The following is a 19,332-nucleotide window of genomic DNA, read 5'->3' on the forward strand; positions in this document are numbered from 1 at the left end:
TCTTTGCAAAGCCCAGAACTGGCCCAGTCAGAGGGTCTTGAGCAGCCCTGGTGGGTCCAAAGCTATCTGGGAAATGCCTTTTGGCTGCTCTAATAAAAATGGTGGCTGGGTGCGGTGGCTCATGCCTGCAATCCCAGCAGTTTGGGAGGCCGAGGCGGGAGGGTGGCTTGAACCCAGGAGTTCAAAACCAGCCTGGGCAACATAGCAAGAGCCCGTCTCTACAAAAAGTAGAAAAAAAATTGCTGGGTGTGGTAGTGCGCACCTGTAGTCAGTCTCACCTACTCAGGAGGCTGAGGTGGGAGGACTGCTTGAGCCCAGGAGTTTGCCGTGATTGTGCCACTGCTCTCCAGCCTGGGTGACAGAACAAGATCGTCTCTAAAAATAATGATGGGGGGAGTTCAGGGGAGACAGAGCATGAGGCAGTCCTGGAACATGTGGGTATCTGATCCACTCAAGCTCTGACATGAGGCGTGGAGTTGGGCTGGAGGCGGAGACCGGAGCCGGGTCACCACGAGACTTTATTAAAGACAGAACGCACAGACACCAAGCACCCACAGCCTCTCCTAGCGACGCTCCCGTACCAGGCTTCTTCCACCAGTCACTGTGCTGGCCCTCTGAGCTCCCTCTGCAGCCCTGTCCAGCGCTGTGTGGCCCGAGACACACACCTGCCAGCGCATAGGGGGCCAACGTGGCCAGCCTTGGGCCAGAGCTCCCCCACATTCCCCACAAATCGCACCGAGGCCTGACCTCAGCCCTCTGGGTTTGCCAAGTCCTGCCGGCTGCTTGGGCCACACAGTTTGGGGACGCCCTTTTCTCTGAAAGCAGATGAAGAAATGGAGGCCCTGGGGAAGCCCAGTCTGCTGAGGTCAAAGCTTAGTGTCCTGTCTCCTTGTTGCGGGTTCTGTGTGTCCTCTGCTGGGTCCTCCTGCTGGTGCATTGCTCCTGAAGTCACAGGACAGGGGTCTGCCACTGGCCACGGGCCTTCTTCATGTCCCCTGTCCCCCCATCTCACACAAACGGTACCTCCCCCTCTTCCTTCCCCTCTCTGGAGTCAGCGTCCTCATGGTTTGAGATGGTTCAACAATCCTCCAAATCTCTGCCTGGTCAGACCCGCCCCTGGGTGACAGGGCCTCCAGAGACCCTGGCTCCCAGCTTCCAGGGCTCTGCCCCCAGCCAAGCCAGCCAGAGGCCTGTGTGGATGAGGATAGGTGGCAGGAAGGGTAAAGGGGACCAGGAAGAGAGGGGCGCTGGTGGTACAGCTTTTCTGCCAAAGACAAACATTATAAAACCGATTTACATGCAGTTGCAGGGGAAAGCCGTTTGAGAACGGCTCGTAGCTCTGTTCCTATCTCCGGCTGAATGTGCTGAGGCCACCAGCATGGAAACCAAGGGTCCTTCCATCCTCTGGACCCTGGTGCTCAGGCAGTCAGCTGGGTGGCCTTTGGTGTAACTCTGAGATGTGTGCAAAGTTTAGGGGAATGGAGGAAGGCCATTGCTGATCCACAGAACTTGCCTGTGCACGTGGAGAGGCAACGGCGCAGGTGCACTGCCTCCAAGTCCCAGTGTGGCGATGCAGAGACCCCTCCCACTCAGCTTACTCCCCTCAAATGAAGAAGCAGGAGGCGGCTCAGTCAGGCGGCATTGTGGGATGGAGGGCCACAAGCACCCGCCCTCAAATTGGGCCCCAAGGGACAGGGTTTGGGGCCCATGGGTCCCAGGCAACCCTGTGCACACGCCAGCCCTTGGCCTGGTCAGTCAACCCACAGGTCTCCAGCTGTCCCTCACCCAGGGCTCTCCTAGCATCCCCGTCCTCCAGTCTCAGATGACAGCCATTTGCACTGGTATCAGACTGTAGGCTCTGCAGGGCTAGGGTGAGAGGCTGTGGCCCAGAGCAGGTGCGCAGGGACCGTTTTTTCCCAGTGCCAGTCTTTGAAGGTGCCCCTGGGGAGGGTGGGGCCAGTGCACTGGCTTGGGCCCTCCCCACCATGTCAAGCTCTGTGCCCATTCAGCAGGTGCTTGGTGGGGCCGTGTGCCCTCTCCTGGTCTGGGACGGGGGCTGGTGCTCTAGGGCAGTAACAGGGCTCTGGAAAGGACAGCATCTCCAGTGCAGCCGGGCGCTGAGGACAGATGCTGCCTGGACCTGGTCCACAGGCTCCCAAAGGCCCCCTCCACTTGCCCCCAGCCCCTTGCCAGGCTCCAGCCATGATGCATCTGTTCCATAGCCAAGCCCTGGCACGAGGGCCCCGGTGCCTCCTGCTGTACCCGCACATCTGTGAGTCCATTAACTTCACACTCACCAGGAGTTTGTTTGATGACACATCAGAAAGCGCTTGGCACTTTCTAAGCAGCCGCTGGCATGAGGAGGCTGGTAGCTCCCGCCTGGGGCCTGTCGGTGGGGGCTCCTGGGATGAGAACTTGAGTTCCACCCGGCCTCTGCAATGTGACAGTGTGCCCTGGGAACCCAGGTGGTCTGGGTGGGCTCCGTTGGCTTCTAGAGGGTGGGAAGAGGAGCTGAGGGGAGATTTCCCTTTGAATCTCATGTGGTCATTTTACTCACATCTTGCCCCTCGTGGCCCCGCACCTGGGCTGCTCCATCCACCAGCCCAGCCACACTGGGCTGCCACCACCTGATTCTTGGCTGTATCTGCGTCCAGCTGAGGACTGAGAGGGCAGGGACCAGGTCCTGTCCAGCAGGCAGGGCAGCCCAGGGCCACGGCAGAGGGAAGCGCTGCAGACATCTGCGCATGTGGGTGACCTGGTGGCGCTGGAACAGACGCCAGGTCTCACGGCCTCTCCCACCGCCCCCCTAGTGGTGCCGAGTCAAATTGATTGTTTTTTAAGCACAAACTTTCGTGGGAGGGGAAGGGAGAACGGAACCCCACACTACCCAGGCACCTGCCATCGGGTGTCCTTTGGAGGAAGCCACCTCCCCTCCTGCCTGAGGAGGGGCTGCTGGGCAGCTCCCCCAGGCTGACTCCAGCCCTCTCAGAGGCCCCGCATCGGGGTGCCTTGGAAAAACCGCCCTGCATCTGGGCCTGACACAATAATGCACGCGGGTCCAGGGCTGCTGAGCAGAAAGCCGAGGACCCGGCTCCAGCCCTGCCCTTGCAGCTGCTGGTCCTGAGAGCCTGCGGGTCTCACCTCTGCGTGTGCGCACACAAGGAGCGGGGATGACGGCGTGCTGGGTGTTGGGAAGATTCAACAAGAAAGTGTCCAGGTGGTGCCTCGTCTGGTGCCCCAGTCCCCTCGACCCCATTTGCCCAGTGACGTGGTCCCTGCCCCTTGACCACTCGCTGGGCCTGGCCCGGGTCCAGATGGCCACAGTCGCTGGCAGGAGTTGGCCTCCCCATGGAGACAGCGGCCTCAGGGAGGGGGTCGCCGCCCCCATGGCCCTCCCACGAGGCCTCAGGACCCTGGAGTCCCTGGGAAATTGGTGGTGGGGGTGGTACAAGCCTCATCCCAGCCCTGCCTAGGCCCCAGCCCAGAAAACCAACAGCTTCCCATTAGCACAGCCCAGCCCCACAGTGCAGGGCCCCACCCACCTTCCAGAGGCAGGAGAAATGGGATGGGTGGGTGGGAGATAGGTTGGGCCTCATTTGAGACAGAGAGCAGGTGGGTACAGCAGGTAAGGGGACTGGAGACCCCAGGCCTGCCGGGGCACAGGGTGGGTGGCCTCCAGGGAACTGGTCTCAGCCTTAGAGCGTGGGTCCCCAAAGGCAGCAGCTCCCCTTCCTGGCCTCAGGGCACGGTAGGATGGGGCCACCCAGCCCACAGCCAGGCCGAGGCCCTGGGGGAAGAGGTGGGTTATCTGGGCACTAGGGAAATGGGGGTGAGGGTTGGCACTGGAAGGGCTGGAGGACACTGGCCTCAGTCCTGACCTCAGAGAGACCTGACGTTCCACACGATCCGCTAAGAGGGCTCCGGAGGTGCTGTCTGCCCCCTGCTCTCTGTCCCCATAATGCCAGGTGTTTGGGTGGGCAGAGCAGAGGGTTGCCTGGGGCAAACTTCACCATCCTGGCCAGGGGACGGCAAACAGCACGGGAGCCACAGTGGGGGCGGGCAGGAGTTGGGGTCGTCAAGTTTGCCAGCCCCCATCAACAGAGGCAAGAGATCAGTTAGCTGCCAAATGGAGCGGGTGGGGACGGTGAGAAGGTGATGTGTGACTTCACCAGCCCCGGGGGCTTCGTGTCAGGGATGGCCCAGCCCCTCCCTGCTGGAGTGGGTCTGCCAGGCACAGGTGGGTGGAGAACATTCACGAAGGAGTGAGGTGGGGTCAACGATGGGGCGATGGGGACCAGCAGGGCCAAGGACAAGGTGCACCGGTCTAGCGGTCCTCCCGGACCGGCCGGATCTTCATCTCGGAGAACTTGAGTGAGTACTGCCAGCCGGTCCAGGAGGACCACTCCACGCCGTCGGCATAGGAGGTGTGGGCACCACGCAGGTACTGCCCGTTGAGGTTGGACGTGTGGCAGTTGCGGTACCACCAGGCGCCTCGGTAGAAGGCAGCGCAATTGTTCTCTGAGTGGTCGCTGTCACGGTCCTTGGTGGTGAACCTCATGCCGCTGTGCTTCAGGAGGGAGTCGCCTGTGCAGGGGGGCACACAGGTGTGGGCACGGGGGGCACGGGTACGCCCACTGGTGTTGCATGTGTGAGCAGACACCAAGACACTGCACGTGAACCTGGACGTGAGGGCATACACGTACGCACGTGCTCTCACACATACACACTGGTGTGCACGCATGCACGCACACCTGCCCCTCCACACCCACCCCTCCACACCCGGGTGTGTCCATGCAGGTCACACGCACGCAGTCCCTCCTCAGGTGTGCCTGGGGCTGCCCCTGGGTCTAGGCGGTCTCTATCCCTCCCCCGGCTTTTCCACATTCCCTCTTCTGCCTCCCCCTCCTCGGCCTGAGAGGGGACACCCAGCCCAGGGGGTCCAGCCACCACACTTTAGAGACCCAGCAGGCCCGAACCCCGGGTCTCCTGATTCCCGGCTCTGAGCTCAGTCTCTTCATCTGCAAAATGGGAAAACAGTCCAGGCTCTGCTGGATTTGCCTTGCAGGGGTGAGGACCAAGTAGGACTTGGAGGTGGAGGCCAGTAGCCTCGACCCTGACCCCAGAGGGCCGAAGGGCATAATTAACATTATTATGAAAAAACGAACGGTAGCTTCACAGAAGCTCATTTTGTATGACGCAACGGAATCAGCTGATGAAGACAGGGATTGAGGAATCCTTGGTAAGGAAGAAAATTTTCCCTTTTCTGTCTTGTTCACTCTTTCAATTTGAAAAATTTATTACTTAAAAAAAAATTTTAGATTGGTTTCAGGCCTCTGATTGTGATGTGGGGTTGGTCGTTTATCAATATTTGTTATTTTTCAAAAACCTGATTACTTTCAAAGGGGGCCAAATCCATGAGCCTTGATCATTTTGGAGGGCAGGACCTCCTCCGTCCTCCATCCTCCCAGGCCACGCCCTTCCCCATCCCTGCCGCAGCTGGAGCCTCACCTGCAGTGCCGGAATAGTCAGCCACAGTGAGCGGGTACCCGTCTTCCTCAGGGTCCACGGAGAACAAGCCCACGCCAAAGCTCCCGTAGCGGGCATAGGCCGTGCCATTGTCAAAGTCCTCCAGGTCCACGTGCAGCTCGTAGGCAGTCTGTGTGGTCAGGGCGTGGATCCTCTTGAGGCCTGAAGTTGGGGAGGAAATGGTGGGAGAAGCTGAGGGGCGTAGGAAGCGAATCCCCAGGGAGAAATGATAAATGATAGCTGAGCTCATGCAGTTGAGGACAGAAAGGGACAGCCACCAAGTGCGTGCAGTCTGCCCTGGGCTACTTCCTTCTTCCTGTCGGCCTGTGTTGGGCCAGTCACTGAGGACCGACAGATTTCATGTTTGGTTTTCTCTGTTCCCTGTAAGTGGAGCTGTGATGCTTTTCAAACGTTGGGGCTCTGAGCTGGCGGGAGGCGGGAGGAGGTGGGGGTGACAGCACCCTTACCCAGACGCCAGCCAGAGCCAGACAGGATCTGGTGTTCACATTTTCTAAACCAGGCCTCTGGGCCTTCGCACATGCTGTTCCCTCTGCCAGGGATGCTTGTCCCTACTCCTCCTCACTTGGTTACCTTCTGTTCATTTCTGGAAGGCTGCCTGACCTCCCGTCGGCGTTGAGGACCTCCTCTGCCCCTGTGGGTGTTTATCTTTCAGGGTTCCGGCTGCCTATCTTGTCAGTTTCCCCGCCAGTGCGGAAGCGCCATGAGAGTGGCGTGTCCAACCTGACCACTGCTGACCACAGTGCCTGGGCTGGGCCCGGCACAATGGTGCTCACCCAGCACTGACTTAATGAATGGGAGGCAGGAGGCGGCACCCTCATCCCTCTAGGCCGGCTCTGTGCCCCCATTCCACTCTCTCCCTCCTGCTGTCCCCGCCCCACCTCAGCTCTGCCCTGCCCATGCCCGGGGTCTCATGCCAGGCCTCCCTCACCATAAACACATGTGCTCAGACACCCAAGGTGCTTCACTGCCGGTGTGATTACTTTGGATTAAGAGGGCATTTAATGAAATGATTTACAAGTGGGTAGCAGCGAGTGGTATTCCGTCCGCTTCTCCCTCCTCCTGCCTCTCCCTGTCTCCACACCTCCCGGGGTCAGTGTGTGCCGGCTGGAGGTTGTACGGATCCTCCCTGATCCCGCCCGGACAAGAAGGCTTTGGTCCCAGTCACCAGGTCCAGGAACCAGGAGCAGCTGCTGTGGGAGGAGTCACAGCAAAGCTGACCTCCCAACCCACGTTCCTCCCTTCCTCCCCAAGGACCTGCCAGAGCACGGGCTTCAAGAGCCTGGGGTCTCACCCGGTGTCCCTCCTCCCTGACTCTCCTGCTGCTGAGTCTCAGGGCAGCCGCTCTCCCTCTCTGGGCCCCAGCTCAGCTAGCACAGGGCGGACATGAGGGGCCAAGACAGCATCATCCACGAAAGGGCAGGCGGGAGGTAATCATGACAACAGCTGCCACCTGGACGGGACTCACGAGGGCCCAGCACCGTTCTCAGCCCTTCGTGCAGATGAGTGAATCCAGTGGAATTAGAGTGAGTCCGATTTAATTACAGAATCCCTGGGCAGCTTTTCTGGCAGGGCTGGCCCACTGCACACATTATCCAGGTGCTGACTGCTGCTTCCCAAGGCCCCGGGGAAGGAGTGCGTATGACTCCCTATTTTACAGGGGAGGAAAATGAGGCCCAGGGAGGTTAAGGAGCTGGCCCAGGTCACACAGCTGGTGAGTGGCACTGCTGGGATTCGAACCCAGGCAGAAGGGCCCCGACTCCCTGCTGCTATTCAGACCTTACCCAGAACAAATCAGACGATGCAGGAATAGGGAGAGAGGGAGACCGCCCCTGCCGGGGATGCTGGAAGATTCCTTTTCCCACCACGAAATGGCCACTGGGGCCCAAAGGCCTCCATCAGCCACTCCTCTGGATTGAGTGACGCTTCATGAGCGGTGTCCTGGGGGCTGCTGTGCAGGACGCCCAAGGGAGGGGTGTGTGGGGACCTGGGGCCTGGGCTCCTCTCCGTCCTTCCTCCAGTCCATGCCACTTCCTCCCTCCCTCACCTCCCTGCCTGCCTGCCTCCCTCGCCTCCCTGCCTGCCTGCCTGCCTCCCTGCCTCCTGCCCTCCCTGCCTCCCGCCCTCCCTGCCTCCCGCCCTCCTTCACCTCCCTCCCTCGCCTCCCGCCCTCCTTCACCTCCCTCCCTCGCCTCCTGCCCTCCTTCACCTCCCTTCCTCGCCTCCCTCCCTGCCTCCCTGCCTCCTTCCCTCCCTGCCTCCTTCCCTCCCTGCCTCCCTGCCTCCCTGCCTCCTTCCCTCCCTGCCTCCCTGCCTCCTTCCCTCCCTGCCTCCCTGCCTCCCTCCCTCCCTGCCTCCCTGCCTCCCTCCTTCACCTCCCTCCCTCCCTCTCTGCCTCCCTCCCTCCCTGCCTTTGCTCTTTGGCTTTCTCCAGCTCTCCCCGCTCTCCCCCTCCTTCCAGAACCGCCCCCAGCCATGTTAGCTGTTCTTCCCAGATTCCCTGGGCCCCTGATCCAACTCCTTCACCAGCTCCCAGCTCAAATCGCAGGGAGTAAGAAAGAGGGCTGACGGCTTGAAACGGACAGGAAACCAGTAAGACCCTAAACCTCACACGGCCACCCCAGTGGATTCCGGCTGGACCAAAGCTCTCAACCTAAAACAACACTAGAAAAACAAAAGAAAAGGCGGGCATGGTGGCTCACGCCTGTAATTTCAGCACTTTGGGAGGCCGAGACGGGCAGATCACGAGGTCAGGAGTTCGAGACCAGCCTAGCCAATATGGTGAAACCCTGTCTTTACTAAAAATACAAAAATTAGCCGGGCATGGAGGTGGGCGCCTGTAATCCCAGCTACTCGGGAGGCTGAGGCAGGAGAATAGCTTAAACCCGGGAGGTGAAGGTTGCAGTGAGCCGAGATCATGCCACTGCACTCCAGCCTGAACTATAGAGCAAGACACCGTCTCAAAAAAAAAAAAAAAAAAAAGGAGAAGAAAAACAGAAGAAAAAATAGAGGAGACTTAAAATAAAACTAGGAAGAGAAGGAAAGGACAGCAGGGGCTAAAACCCAGAAAAGATACGAAGAAAAGGGTGGCAGAACTGAGTACATAAACATCTTAAATTCCTAGGAAATAAGTAATAACATGACCCCAAAAAAGAAAAAGAAAAAGCTGAAAGACAAATGGCCAGAAGTTAATACCTATCATGTGTATTGGACAAATGATCGATAACCTTAATATATAAAGAGCTCCCATGACTCAATAGGAAAAGACAAAGCACTCAATGAGAGGGGATGGGGAGGGTGGTGCGGCAGAGGAGGGACCGGCGCTGTTGACATTCCTGTCAGGGCTCGTCTGCAGGATGCTGGAATCAGGACCTGCTTAAATGCTTCCTCCCGCACCATCTGTGGCTGCTGATAGATTTCAATTAAGATACCATGAGCACGGGCATCACCGCTGCTCTGGGGGTGGGTGGGTGGTGGCGAGGGCATAGCTCAGCCCTGCCGCCTTGTCCTTTTCTTTACCCCCAGCTTGGGGAGCCTGAGGCAGGGTCTCCCCATCTCCCCTCCTGCCATCCACCAGGTTCAGGGGATGAGGCGAGTTTGGTTGGGCACCAGTGTGTGGACCCTGCTGGGGCTCCCCCCACCCCAACCCACGCATGCTTGTGACAAGAGACCTCCCCTTCCTGGGCCTCAATTTCCTCATCTCTAAAAGGAGGGGACGACAGCAGGGCCCCCAACTAGGTAGATGTGAGGTTTTGGGGACGATGCATGGGAAGCGTGTAGCTGGGCGCTCAGTGGGTCGGGGCTCAGCACGGGGTGTGGGCATGAAGTCCACACGGGGTGTGACCTTCCCTGTTGCCGGCACCCCCTAGGGACCAGGGCACGGCAGGTCGGAGAGGGCCCTGCCCTCGTGGGCCCGGGTGAGGAGGGGGCATCGGTGGCAGATCTTGCCCAGGGGCCTCCATGCACACAGAGGGGTGGCCCCGCCTCGCCACCCCAACCCTGCCTTTGGGGCCACCACCCCAAAGGTGTCACTGAACATCCTTACAGGCCTGGAGCCCCCCTGACCCCAGCTGGTGCCCAGACCTGCGCTCTCAGCCCCTCAGGTGGTGCTTCCTGCCAGCCATGCCAGCCCACACCCTTCTCACCCTCTCCTTCCTGCCCAAGCCTCCCCCCACCAGCCCTGATCCCGCACAGGGGAGTTCCTCAGATGTCCACACCCTTCTCACCCTCTCCCTCCCCCGCCAGCTCTGCCCTGCACTGGGGAACTCCCCGGATGTCCTTACCCTTCTCACCCTCTCCCTCCCACCCAAGGTTGTGGAACCAACGCAGCTTGTGGAACTTCCTGGATGTCCGCATGCACCCTGGGGGGCTTAAGTGCAGGACGACACTGTGGGGCATTCGAGGCCGCCCAGATGACACTCAGGGCATGCGTCCCCCAGCACCTGTGCGTTTCAGGTATATTCAAAGCCTGCAAGGGAGTGACTGCTCCCGGGGACACAGAGTTTCCTTCTGGAGTGAAGAAAACATTCTGGACCCAGTGATGATGGATGTAATATTCTGAATATACTAAAAGCCATGGGGTCATGCGCTTCCACACGGGGAATTCTGTTGTATGTAAATTATATCTCAAGAACAACCAGAGAAACCCACCTCACGTCAAGCCACAGCCACCTCCCAAATATATAGGTAGACCTGAAAGTTGTGATTCTTTTAGGATATTGTTAAGATAAATATTTTCTTTAGGTAAATGAGGTTTTGTTTAGAATATTTTGTTTAGATAGTGAAATGTTAAGGACTTTCAAAAATTTTAAAATACTGAGTGAATTTTTTTTTTTTTTTTTTTTTGAGACGGAGTCTGGCTCTGTCACCCAGGCTGGAGTGCAGTGGCGTGATCTCGGCTCACTGCAAGCTCCGCCTCCCAGGTTCATGCCATTCTCCTGCCTCAGCCTCCCGAGTAGCTGGGACTACAGGCGCCCGCCACCTCGCCTGGCTAATTTTTTGTATTTTTAGTGGAGACGGGGTTTCACCGGGTTAGCCAGGATGGTCTTGATCTCCTGACCTCGTGATCCACCCACCTCGGCCTCCCAAAATGCTGGGATTACAGGCGTGAGCCACCGCGCCCGGCAATACCGAGTGAATTGAAAGGTAAATAATAATATTGACAGAACCTTCTGAGCCCCTACTTTGTGCCAGGCAGGGACTGTGGCGGGAAGGCGTGCGGTTGCCTGCAGGCGCAAACAGGAGCCCTGGCTGGGAGCACCACTGGCTGCTCCTGGGATTTACATGCCTGGTGTCCCTCGCACCCGTGGGCAGGGCGGTGCCGGGTCCTCCTCTGTCCTCCCGCTGCCTGGGATGCTGCTGACCACCTGCCCAAGCTTGCTTGATTCGGGACAGCGAGCAGGTCCCAGGGCGAGCCCGGCAGGAACCGGCCTCCAAGGGCGTGTGGGACCCTCAGCCTTTATGAGCACTCGGAGCCCACCCACGCCAATCACTTCCGTTGGCAATGTCTGGCCTGGTTCCTTCTGAATGCCTGTCACCTTCACGCACGACACCTGTGAGCTGGCTCAGGTGTGCCGGGAAACCCAGTCCAAACCCATTCAGGAGCAGCTGGGACCCAACTGTGTCCGGAAGGCATGGGGAGGAGGCCCACCTGGGCCGGGAGGCGGGCGGGGTGCTCACCTAGCCAGTGCTCCCCGGTGAGCCTGCCGAAGCCGTCTCGGTAGGCGTCCCAGCCCCGGAAGAAGTTCACGGAGCCGTCCTCCCGGCGCTGAAACACCTGCAAAGGGAAGATGGGGATGGGGCGCTGGCACCGACCATCCCAGGACTCACAGCTGGGCCTACCCCGCCCAGAGACTCCTCTCACCCTGCTCCCGATCTGCCCTCTCGGGGGGGCAGGGGTCCGGCTGCCCACTTCCCCCAACAGCCCCCAGCCTGGGGCCTGGAAAATAGCAGGGGCTCCAGAGCCTCGTGGTGGCTCGAGGTGGGACTGCCCAAACACCCACAGGCCCCCGAAATGGCCCCTCAGGGAGGCCGAGATGGGCAGATCACGAGGTCAGGAGTTTGAGACCAGCCTGGCCAATATGATGAAACCCAGGTTCTACTAAAAGTACAAAAATTAGCCAGGCGTGGTGGCGCATGCCTGTAATCCCAGCTGCTCGGCAGGCTACTCCAGGCCGGGCATTGTGGCTCACACCTGGAATCCCACACTTTGGGAGACTGAGGCAGGAGCATCGCTTGAGCCCAGGAGTTTGAGACAGCATAGTGAGACCCCGTCTCTACACAAAATTTTAAAAAAATTAGCCAGGTGTGGTGGTGGGCGCCTGTAATCCTAGCTACTTGAGAGGCTGAGGCAGGAGGATCCCTTGAGCCCGGGAGGTTGAGGCTGCAGTGAACTGTGATCATGCCACTGTACTCCAGCTTGGGCCCTCTCAAAAAAAAAAAAAAAAAAAAATGGTAGGGGGGAGTGGTAGGCCAGGCACGGTGACTCACGTCTGCAATCCCAGCACTTTGGGAGGCCGAGGCAGGTGGATCACCTAAGGTCAGGAGTTCGAGACCAGCCTGGTCAACATGGTGAAACCCTGTCTCTACTAAAAATACAAAAATTAGCCGGGCTTGGTGGCACGTGCCTGTAATCCCAGCTACTCATGAGGCTGAGGCAGGAGAATTGCTTGAGCTCAGGAGGCAGAGGTTACAGTGAGCTGAGATCATGCCGCTGCACTCGGTGGGGTGGAGGAAAGTCAGCTTTGGGGCCCACCTCCAGCACTTTGCTCTGGGCCTCAGTTTCCCCAATGGTCAAATAAAGTGGGGAAGGGGCAGGGTCCTAATATCTTTTTCCAGATCAAAACAAAACTGAACAGTGTTTGTTTTTTTTTTTTCTGAGGCGGAGTCTCGCTCTGTCGCCCAGGCTGGAGTGCACTGGCACAATCTCGGTTCACTGCAAGCTCCGCCTCCCAGGTTCACGCCATTCTCCTGCCTCAGCCTCTTGAGTAGCTGGGACTACAGGCGCCCGCCACCACGCCCGGCAATTTTTTTGTATTTTTAGTAGAGACAGAGTTTCACCGTGTTAGCCAGGATGGTCTCGATCTCCTGACCTCGTGATCCGCCTGCCTCGGCCTCCCAAAGTGCTGGGATTACAGGCGTGAGCCACTGTGCCCGGCCTATCCTCCAGTTTTTGAGAACCAAGAGCATCCCCCACACACCCCAGGCTTGGCCTCCAGAGCCCCATCCCTCAATAAGCTCCCCTCCCCCAAAACAAGCCTGGGCGGGGGTCGGGGGACTGGGAAACCGGAGTCCAAGTGGCTGCTCAGGGGAGGACGAGGAGCCCACAGCTGGCAGGGTGTGACTTGGGTACCAACGAGTGCCCAGGCTGCCTCTGTTCTTCATTTTAATAACATTCTTGATTTGGGAGTCAGGAATCCCATCGGTTAAATTGCTTTGAAATAATACCACGCTGGTCCCGGCCAGAGCTGCCTGGAGTATTTACAGGATCCGCTGACAATCCATCCCGGCTGGCCTCCCCAGCCCTCCCAGCCCTCTTTCTGTTTAACAAGCCTTTTCCTGCTTATTCTCCAAAGCAGCTACCGCGGCCCGGCCGGCCTCCATCTGTGTCAGTCTGATGTGTTAGAGATCTGGCTGCGGCACCGGCGAGCTGCCAGTTTCATTACTAAGTAGCCTGATTTCAGTCGCTCGGAACTGCCTGGGTGCCCAGTCTGACCCGAGGCGTCTGCTGTGTGAGCGTTTGCCGATGCTCTAAGCCCTCAGGGACGTGTCCGTCACGGCGTTTGGGCAGCTCTGACGTCAGGGAGCTGGAGGGAGATGGCACCTCCTTTTTCGTGCTTTGCTGCCTCAAACCTGGCCCAGCTCTGAAATCTGAAAGTCCTCAGGAGTGACCGGCTTGGGGCGGAAGGAAATTCGATCAGGCTCGGGGAGATCTGAGGAGCAGTGGAGAGCCGTATTGATGGCTGCATATTGGGACCCTGAGCACGCACCTTTTCAAAGGCCTAATCCTGGCAGAAGCTCAGCCTCTCCCCCGAGAAGGCAATGGGCAGCGGGAGCCTGTTTCTGAAGGAGGAGGGGAGCTAGAGGGACCAGCAGGCCCGAAGCCCCCTGGGATGCCTGGCTGACATTGGCCATCAGCTGGGCCTCTGCCCTAGGGACTGGGGACCTGGGCATACTCAGTGCTCAGTTCCATAAAGGAGTTCCTGAAGGCAGGGGTTGTGTATCTGGGTTCCAGGGCCCCAGCTTTGCCTTAGAGAGCCCTGGCAAGTACCCCCACCTCTCCGGGCCCCAGCACCCACCTCTGTAAAGCAGAGATCATAGCCACACCTTCCTCCCAGGCTACGACCATCCACCGAGAATAAGCTCAGGCCTGGCACATAGCAGGTGTCCAGCAAGTGCCAGCTGGATGGAGAGCAACAGCACCGAGGTCCAGGACTGGGCGAGGGCTCCTGATTCCACTGCGCCTCTCCCGGCCTCCGGCCTCCGCTCTCCCCCAGCCCTCCCGAGGGGTCTGTCCCAGCCTCTCATTCACACAGATGTTCCACTGAGCATCTCCTGCCAGGCACCAGCTGCAGAAGCCAAGTCAGCGGGTACAAGGCCACAGTTCTGCCCTCAGGGACCTTAGGGCAAAGGAACACAGGAGATACTGTGCTCGGGGGACCCCAACCCGGTGAGAGGCAGGACAGACATGGAGGATGGGGAGAGAGCAGGTCTGGCCAGCAGGGTAGCCCTGGAGGAGGGGCAGGGTCCTGGGCCCTGTGTCTGCCTGCTGGGCGGGGCAGGAAATGCAGGGAAGTAGGCCACAGTAGGGGTGGTGGGGAGACCCCAGCAGCCTGTGGGCATGCCCAACCAGGGGCGGGTGGGCTGATGTACAGGTGCCCGGCTGTGCCTCTTCCAAAAGGCTCAGAGGGACCATCCAGAATGACAGCAAGAAGCCCCGGTAGCCCAGACGACAGCCTCCGAGAGGATCCCCCAGGCTCTGCCTCCAGCACTCACTCCCACCCGGGGATGCCTGGAACCAGTGTTGCCACGTACGGAACTCGCCAGACCCCAGCCCTGCCCTGACTCTTCAGGATGCGGCAGGAGGGGCTGTTCCCGCCCCTGTGTCCTGCCTGATGGGATGATGGGCAGTCGAGACTCAGCGTGGGGACTGCGTGCTCTCTGCACGCCCATGTCCCTCCTCAAGCCCAGGTGCCCCACCCTTACAGGGCCCAAGCTCGGACACCGGCCAGAGGCCAGGCGGCCGTGAGCAGCAGAAAGCAGGGTCCGACTACATCTTGTGCCTTTAGTCCCATGACTGTCTGGACCTACCCTCACTGCCGGTGCCCTACACTATGTCCACACTCGCGCTTGGTGGTGGGTCCACTGACCAGGGTGGCTGCAGCCTTGAGTGTGCCCCCCTACCCAGGCCTCTGGTGCCAAGAGCTGGTCCCTGCACCCACAGTCCTCGGCCCCCTCTTTCCCACTGCCCTCCCAGTCTGGGTGCCAGTTACAGTGACCCCACCATCCCCCTGGGGCTCCTCCTTGGTGCCAATCAATTGGGGTGAGCACACCTGGCCCTCTGCCTTTGCCTCTGCCCAAGAAAGGACACTAAAATCACACATGGCTGGCACTCCTGTCCATGTAGCCCAAATCAACACCCACTTAGAAACAGCAGCAATTGGCCGGGAGCGGTGGCTCACACCTGTAATCCCAGCACTTTGGGAGGCCGAGGCTGGCAGATCACCTGAGGCCAGGAGTTCGAGACCAGCCTGGTCAACATGGTGAAACCCCATCTCTATTGAAAATACAAAAATTAGCCAGGCATGGTGGTGGGTGCCTATAATCCCAGCTACTCAGAAGGCTGAGGCAGGAGAATCGCTTGAACCTGGGAGGCAGAGGTTGCAGTGAGCCGAGATCCCGCCACTGCACTCTAACCTGGGTGACGAGAGCGAGACTCTGTCTCAAAAAAGTAAAAAGAATTAACTGCAGCAACTGTCGGCCAACGTGGGCACTTTGCCGTGTGCAGTGACGGACTGCGGACCCCCTCTTGAGGCACCAAGACACATCCGTGTTCTGGCCTTGGAGAAGTGACTTGAAGACTGACCATGTCCCAGGGAGATGCAGCCGACGTCACCACACTGGCACACGCATCCAGACTGCAGACTTAGCTTAATGCAGAAGGGCACGCACTGATATTTTCTTTTTTCTTTTCTTTTCCTTTTTTTTTTTTTTTTTTTTTTTTTTGACACAGAGTCTCACTCTGTCGCCCAGGCTAGGGTGCAGTGGCACGATCTCGGCTCACTGCAACCACCACCTCCCAGGTTCAAGCAATTCTCCACCTCAGCCTCCTGAGCAGCTGGGATTACAGGCGCCTGCCACCACGCCTGGCTAATTTTTTTGTATTTTCAGTACAGACGGGGTTTCACTATCTTGGCCAGGATGGTCTGGAACTCCTGACCTTGTGATCCACCTGCCACAGCCTCCCAAAGTGCTGGGATTATAGGCGTAAGCCACCGCGCCTGGCCTTAGTGCACTGATATTTTCTATCGTGTAGTACTCCACTCTATTTGACTGGAAAAATAATGTTGATCAAACTGATTCAGTTGATTTTGCCAGTGGCCCACGGAGTACTGCCGCGGTTTGGGAACCGCTGACAACCTTTGCCGTGGGCTGTCCTGATTTCTTGGTTCAAATCCCGAGTGACTGCCTGTGCCAGGCCCTGTGCTAGGATCTCAGGCTTGGAAACCTGCCCCCACCTCGAGCCAATGACAGCCCAACGTGGCCTGACTAGTGCAAGTGCCAAGCACAGCCCAGATCACCAGGTGGGTTCTCCAAGCTTCCCCCGTGTGGGGGAATGTTTAGTCTGACTCTGAGCCCACGGTGAACTGCAGCTGTGACTTCGTATTTCTGGCAAACAGCTTCAGCAACGCTGGACGTTGGTGACGCCAGACACCTGGATGTGGCCAAGCACAGAGAGCTTTAATTACAGAACGAGGACCAGCGGGATGGGAGGACAGCGGGAGGAAGTGAGGAAGGGATCCAGGCGTCCACTTCCCCTTCTTTCTGCCCCACCCACCAAACATGAATCCCCACTCGGCAAAAAGGGGTGGGGAGTCTGGGCACAGTGGCCCACGCCTGTAATCCCAGCACTTTGGGAGGCTGAGGCGGGCAGATCACTTGAGGTCAGGAGTTCGAGACCAGTCTGGCTAACATGGCGAAACCCCAACTCTACTAAAAATACAAAAATTAGCTGGGTGTGGTGGTGGGCTGACTGTCATCCCAGCTACTCTGGAGGCTGAGGCAGGAGAATCGCTTGAACCCGGGAGGCGGACGTTGCAGTGAGCCGAGATCGCGCCACTGCACTCCAGCCTGGGCGACAGAGTGAGACCCTGTCTTGAAACAAAACAAAACAAAATGGAGGCGGGGAGCAAAAGGCAGGGAAACAAAAATTACTGATTCGTTTTCAGGCCAAAATATGAATTGGTCCAGCTCCGGGGGCATCTTTCTTGGGTCCTGGCTGGAAAACGATTGAGTAGAAACACTCACTGTGGCCGCGGCCTCTTGGGCAGATGCCACGAGTGGGAAGACAGACAGACAGTGTTTCCTTGGTGCGGATTCTCAGAAGCCCGCCGCCCGGCGCATCTTGGAAGTGCCACTTAGAGGGGCTCTGCCAAGGGAGAGCTGGGCCCACATGGTCCTGCAGATGGTGTTGGGCGGGTTCAAAGGAAGGAGTGACAGCTCTGGATGCAGAGGAAGGAAGACACAGCAGCAGCCACCGACGGCCCTGTGTTGTCAGACGGGGCCCGGGGACTGAAGGAGGCAGAGAGGCCTCTGGGCTGCTGCAGCCTCACACTCCGCAGGTTGCATCCCACCCAGGGCTGCCTCTGCAAACAGACCTTGACCAACCAGCTACTGCTCTGCCACCATGCCCAGAACATGCAGCTGGCGTCCTGAGCACTGAGCTGGGCTCTGTGGTCGCCCCAGCACCCGGCCAATGCCTGAGAGGATGACCATGGCCTGGCCCTCCCTGCCACAGCCCTGGAGGGAGGGCTGGTGCCCCCCATTAAGCAGATGAGAAGACTGAGGCTTGGAGGAGTGGGCAACCTGGGTGTGCAGGGCTGAGATGGCCAGAGGAGTGGGGATGACAGTGAACGCTCACTCCCAGGGAGCTCCCTGGGCTGGCACCCAGGAGACGTGAGTCCTACCCAGACTCCAGCCAACAGGATACGTGGCTTCTCCCCTGCAGAGTAAGGGCTCCTGCACAGCACCCCATGTGTGCTTGGGCTCACAGGGATGACCTTGGCCCTCAAAGCTCACAGCCCCATGAGAGACAGACACACAAGCCAGCAGCCACAGGGCGAGCAGCTCCCACTCTGGTACATTCCTCCAAACCCCAGGCCTCAGTTTCCTCATCTGTAAAGCTGGGATTATAAACGCCTCAACCCACAAAGTTTTGATGAGAATTAAATGTGCTGGTGCACAGCATTCAACAGAGCTTGCTCGGAACCCTGAGAAGGAGTGAGTCCCTCTCCTGGGGCAGTTGGAGGTGGTTATCTGGGAGGGCTCCCTGGAGGAGGAGATGCCTGGCTGAACAGCACATTAAGCAGGGCCTTGCCAGCTTGTCAGAGGAGCTGAAACCCAAGGAATGGGGGATGGGTGGGCCCAAACCCTATGAGATTGGGAGAGAGGGTCTCCGATGCCTTAGAACGGCCCCCTGGAAGCAGCAACTGCAGCTTTTCTTAGACTGTGATGAAACGGCTGCAGAAACCAGTTACAGACAGGACTGCGTTGGTTGTGGAGCTGTGGCCTCCACCAGCCTCCCCAGCTTTCTGATCAGGTGATTCTCGGAGGGGGGCAGAGGGGTCCTGGCAGAGGAGGATTCATGTTTTTAAAGAACAAAGAACTTGGATGTGTGCACTACGGCAACCCTTCACAGGCAGCCCTGGGGCGGCTCTGCGGCATTCCCAGAATCTGGCTTTTCCTTCACTCCTTTCTGGACACCTCTGGGCAGTGCCCGCAGGGAGGCCTCTGGGCTCAGTCCGGAACAAGGCAGAGCTGAGTTCAAATCCTGGCTCTGCCTCTCACAGGCCACATGACCTCGGACAGGTCGCGGAACCTTTCCAAATCTGTTTCTCTCTGCCTAAGCCCCCGCAGGGCCGGTGGGGAAGACGCAACAAAGTCAATGCCTAAATGGATGGCACACAGTAGGTCTAACCGACATCACCACCTTCAGAGCCAGCTGCTGAGCCCAGAAGGAAATCGGACCCACTCCTTGTTTTTGACTGAAAATGGTACCCCCGGGCTTGGCGCCCTGCCGTCATTCCCAGGCTTGGCAGTCGGTGCCTGCCGGCTCTTGGCACAGCACTGCCAAGCTGCTGTTTCTTGGGTGCTGAGCCACATCGGACGCGGGGCTGGGCCCTGCACGTGCATTGTCCTATTTCCGTTAAAAGTTTGAAAAATCCAAACTGCTCCCAACAGAGGCATGCTTTCTCTGCACGATGAACCAAGGAAACGCGAGGGTGTTGTCACCAATCACCAGTCACCTCGCCATTATGAGGTGTGTGTGCTCTGAGGACCCATTCCCCAGGGCAGGGCGTGGGCCAGGCAGCAGCGTGGGGACACTGTGGCCCATCAATGTCACAGCAGATCCCCTGCCCCCACTGCCTCTGGGACAAGGAGAGCTGGCCACAGCTGCAGCCCAAGTAGGAAGGAGCTAACATCTCATCTACTGGACCCCGAGGTCCTGCTGCTCAGCCTCCCCGGCGCAGGGGTCCAGGCTGGCACCTGGGGAGGCCCCGGGAGCTTTTC

General features: G+C 58.7%; 2 protein-coding genes across 4 annotated transcripts in view; both read right to left on the bottom strand.

Moving 5' to 3' along the window:
* Positions 1-471: 471 nt before the first annotated feature.
* LOC139358231 (uncharacterized) lies at positions 472-4,119 on the bottom strand. The gene is made up of 3 exons (XM_071078445.1): positions 3,142-4,119; positions 2,582-2,764; positions 472-2,491 (listed from the first exon to the last, which is right to left on the bottom strand). The coding sequence occupies exons 1-3, from the start codon at positions 3,386-3,388 to the stop codon at positions 1,989-1,991; spliced, it is 933 nt and encodes a 310-aa protein (XP_070934546.1). The 5' UTR covers positions 3,389-4,119; the 3' UTR covers positions 472-1,988.
* Positions 4,120-4,193: 74 nt separating this feature from the next.
* Positions 4,194-19,332, bottom strand: part of LOC105464042 (fibrinogen C domain containing 1) — a 37,664-nt gene continuing 22,525 nt past the window's right edge. For all 3 annotated transcript variants that reach the window (XM_011711664.2, XM_011711665.2, XM_071078444.1), the window contains 3 exons: positions 11,224-11,320; positions 5,509-5,688; positions 4,194-4,584 (listed from right to left, as the gene is read on the bottom strand). In XM_011711664.2, coding sequence (XP_011709966.2) covers positions 4,325-4,584; positions 5,509-5,688; positions 11,224-11,320 — 537 coding nt within the window. In that variant the 3' untranslated portion in view covers positions 4,194-4,324. The remainder of the gene's footprint in view (positions 4,585-5,508; positions 5,689-11,223; positions 11,321-19,332) is intronic.

This window comes from Macaca nemestrina, chromosome 14 (assembly GCF_043159975.1).
Source record: "Macaca nemestrina isolate mMacNem1 chromosome 14, mMacNem.hap1, whole genome shotgun sequence".
NCBI lineage: Eukaryota > Metazoa > Chordata > Mammalia > Primates > Cercopithecidae > Macaca > Macaca nemestrina.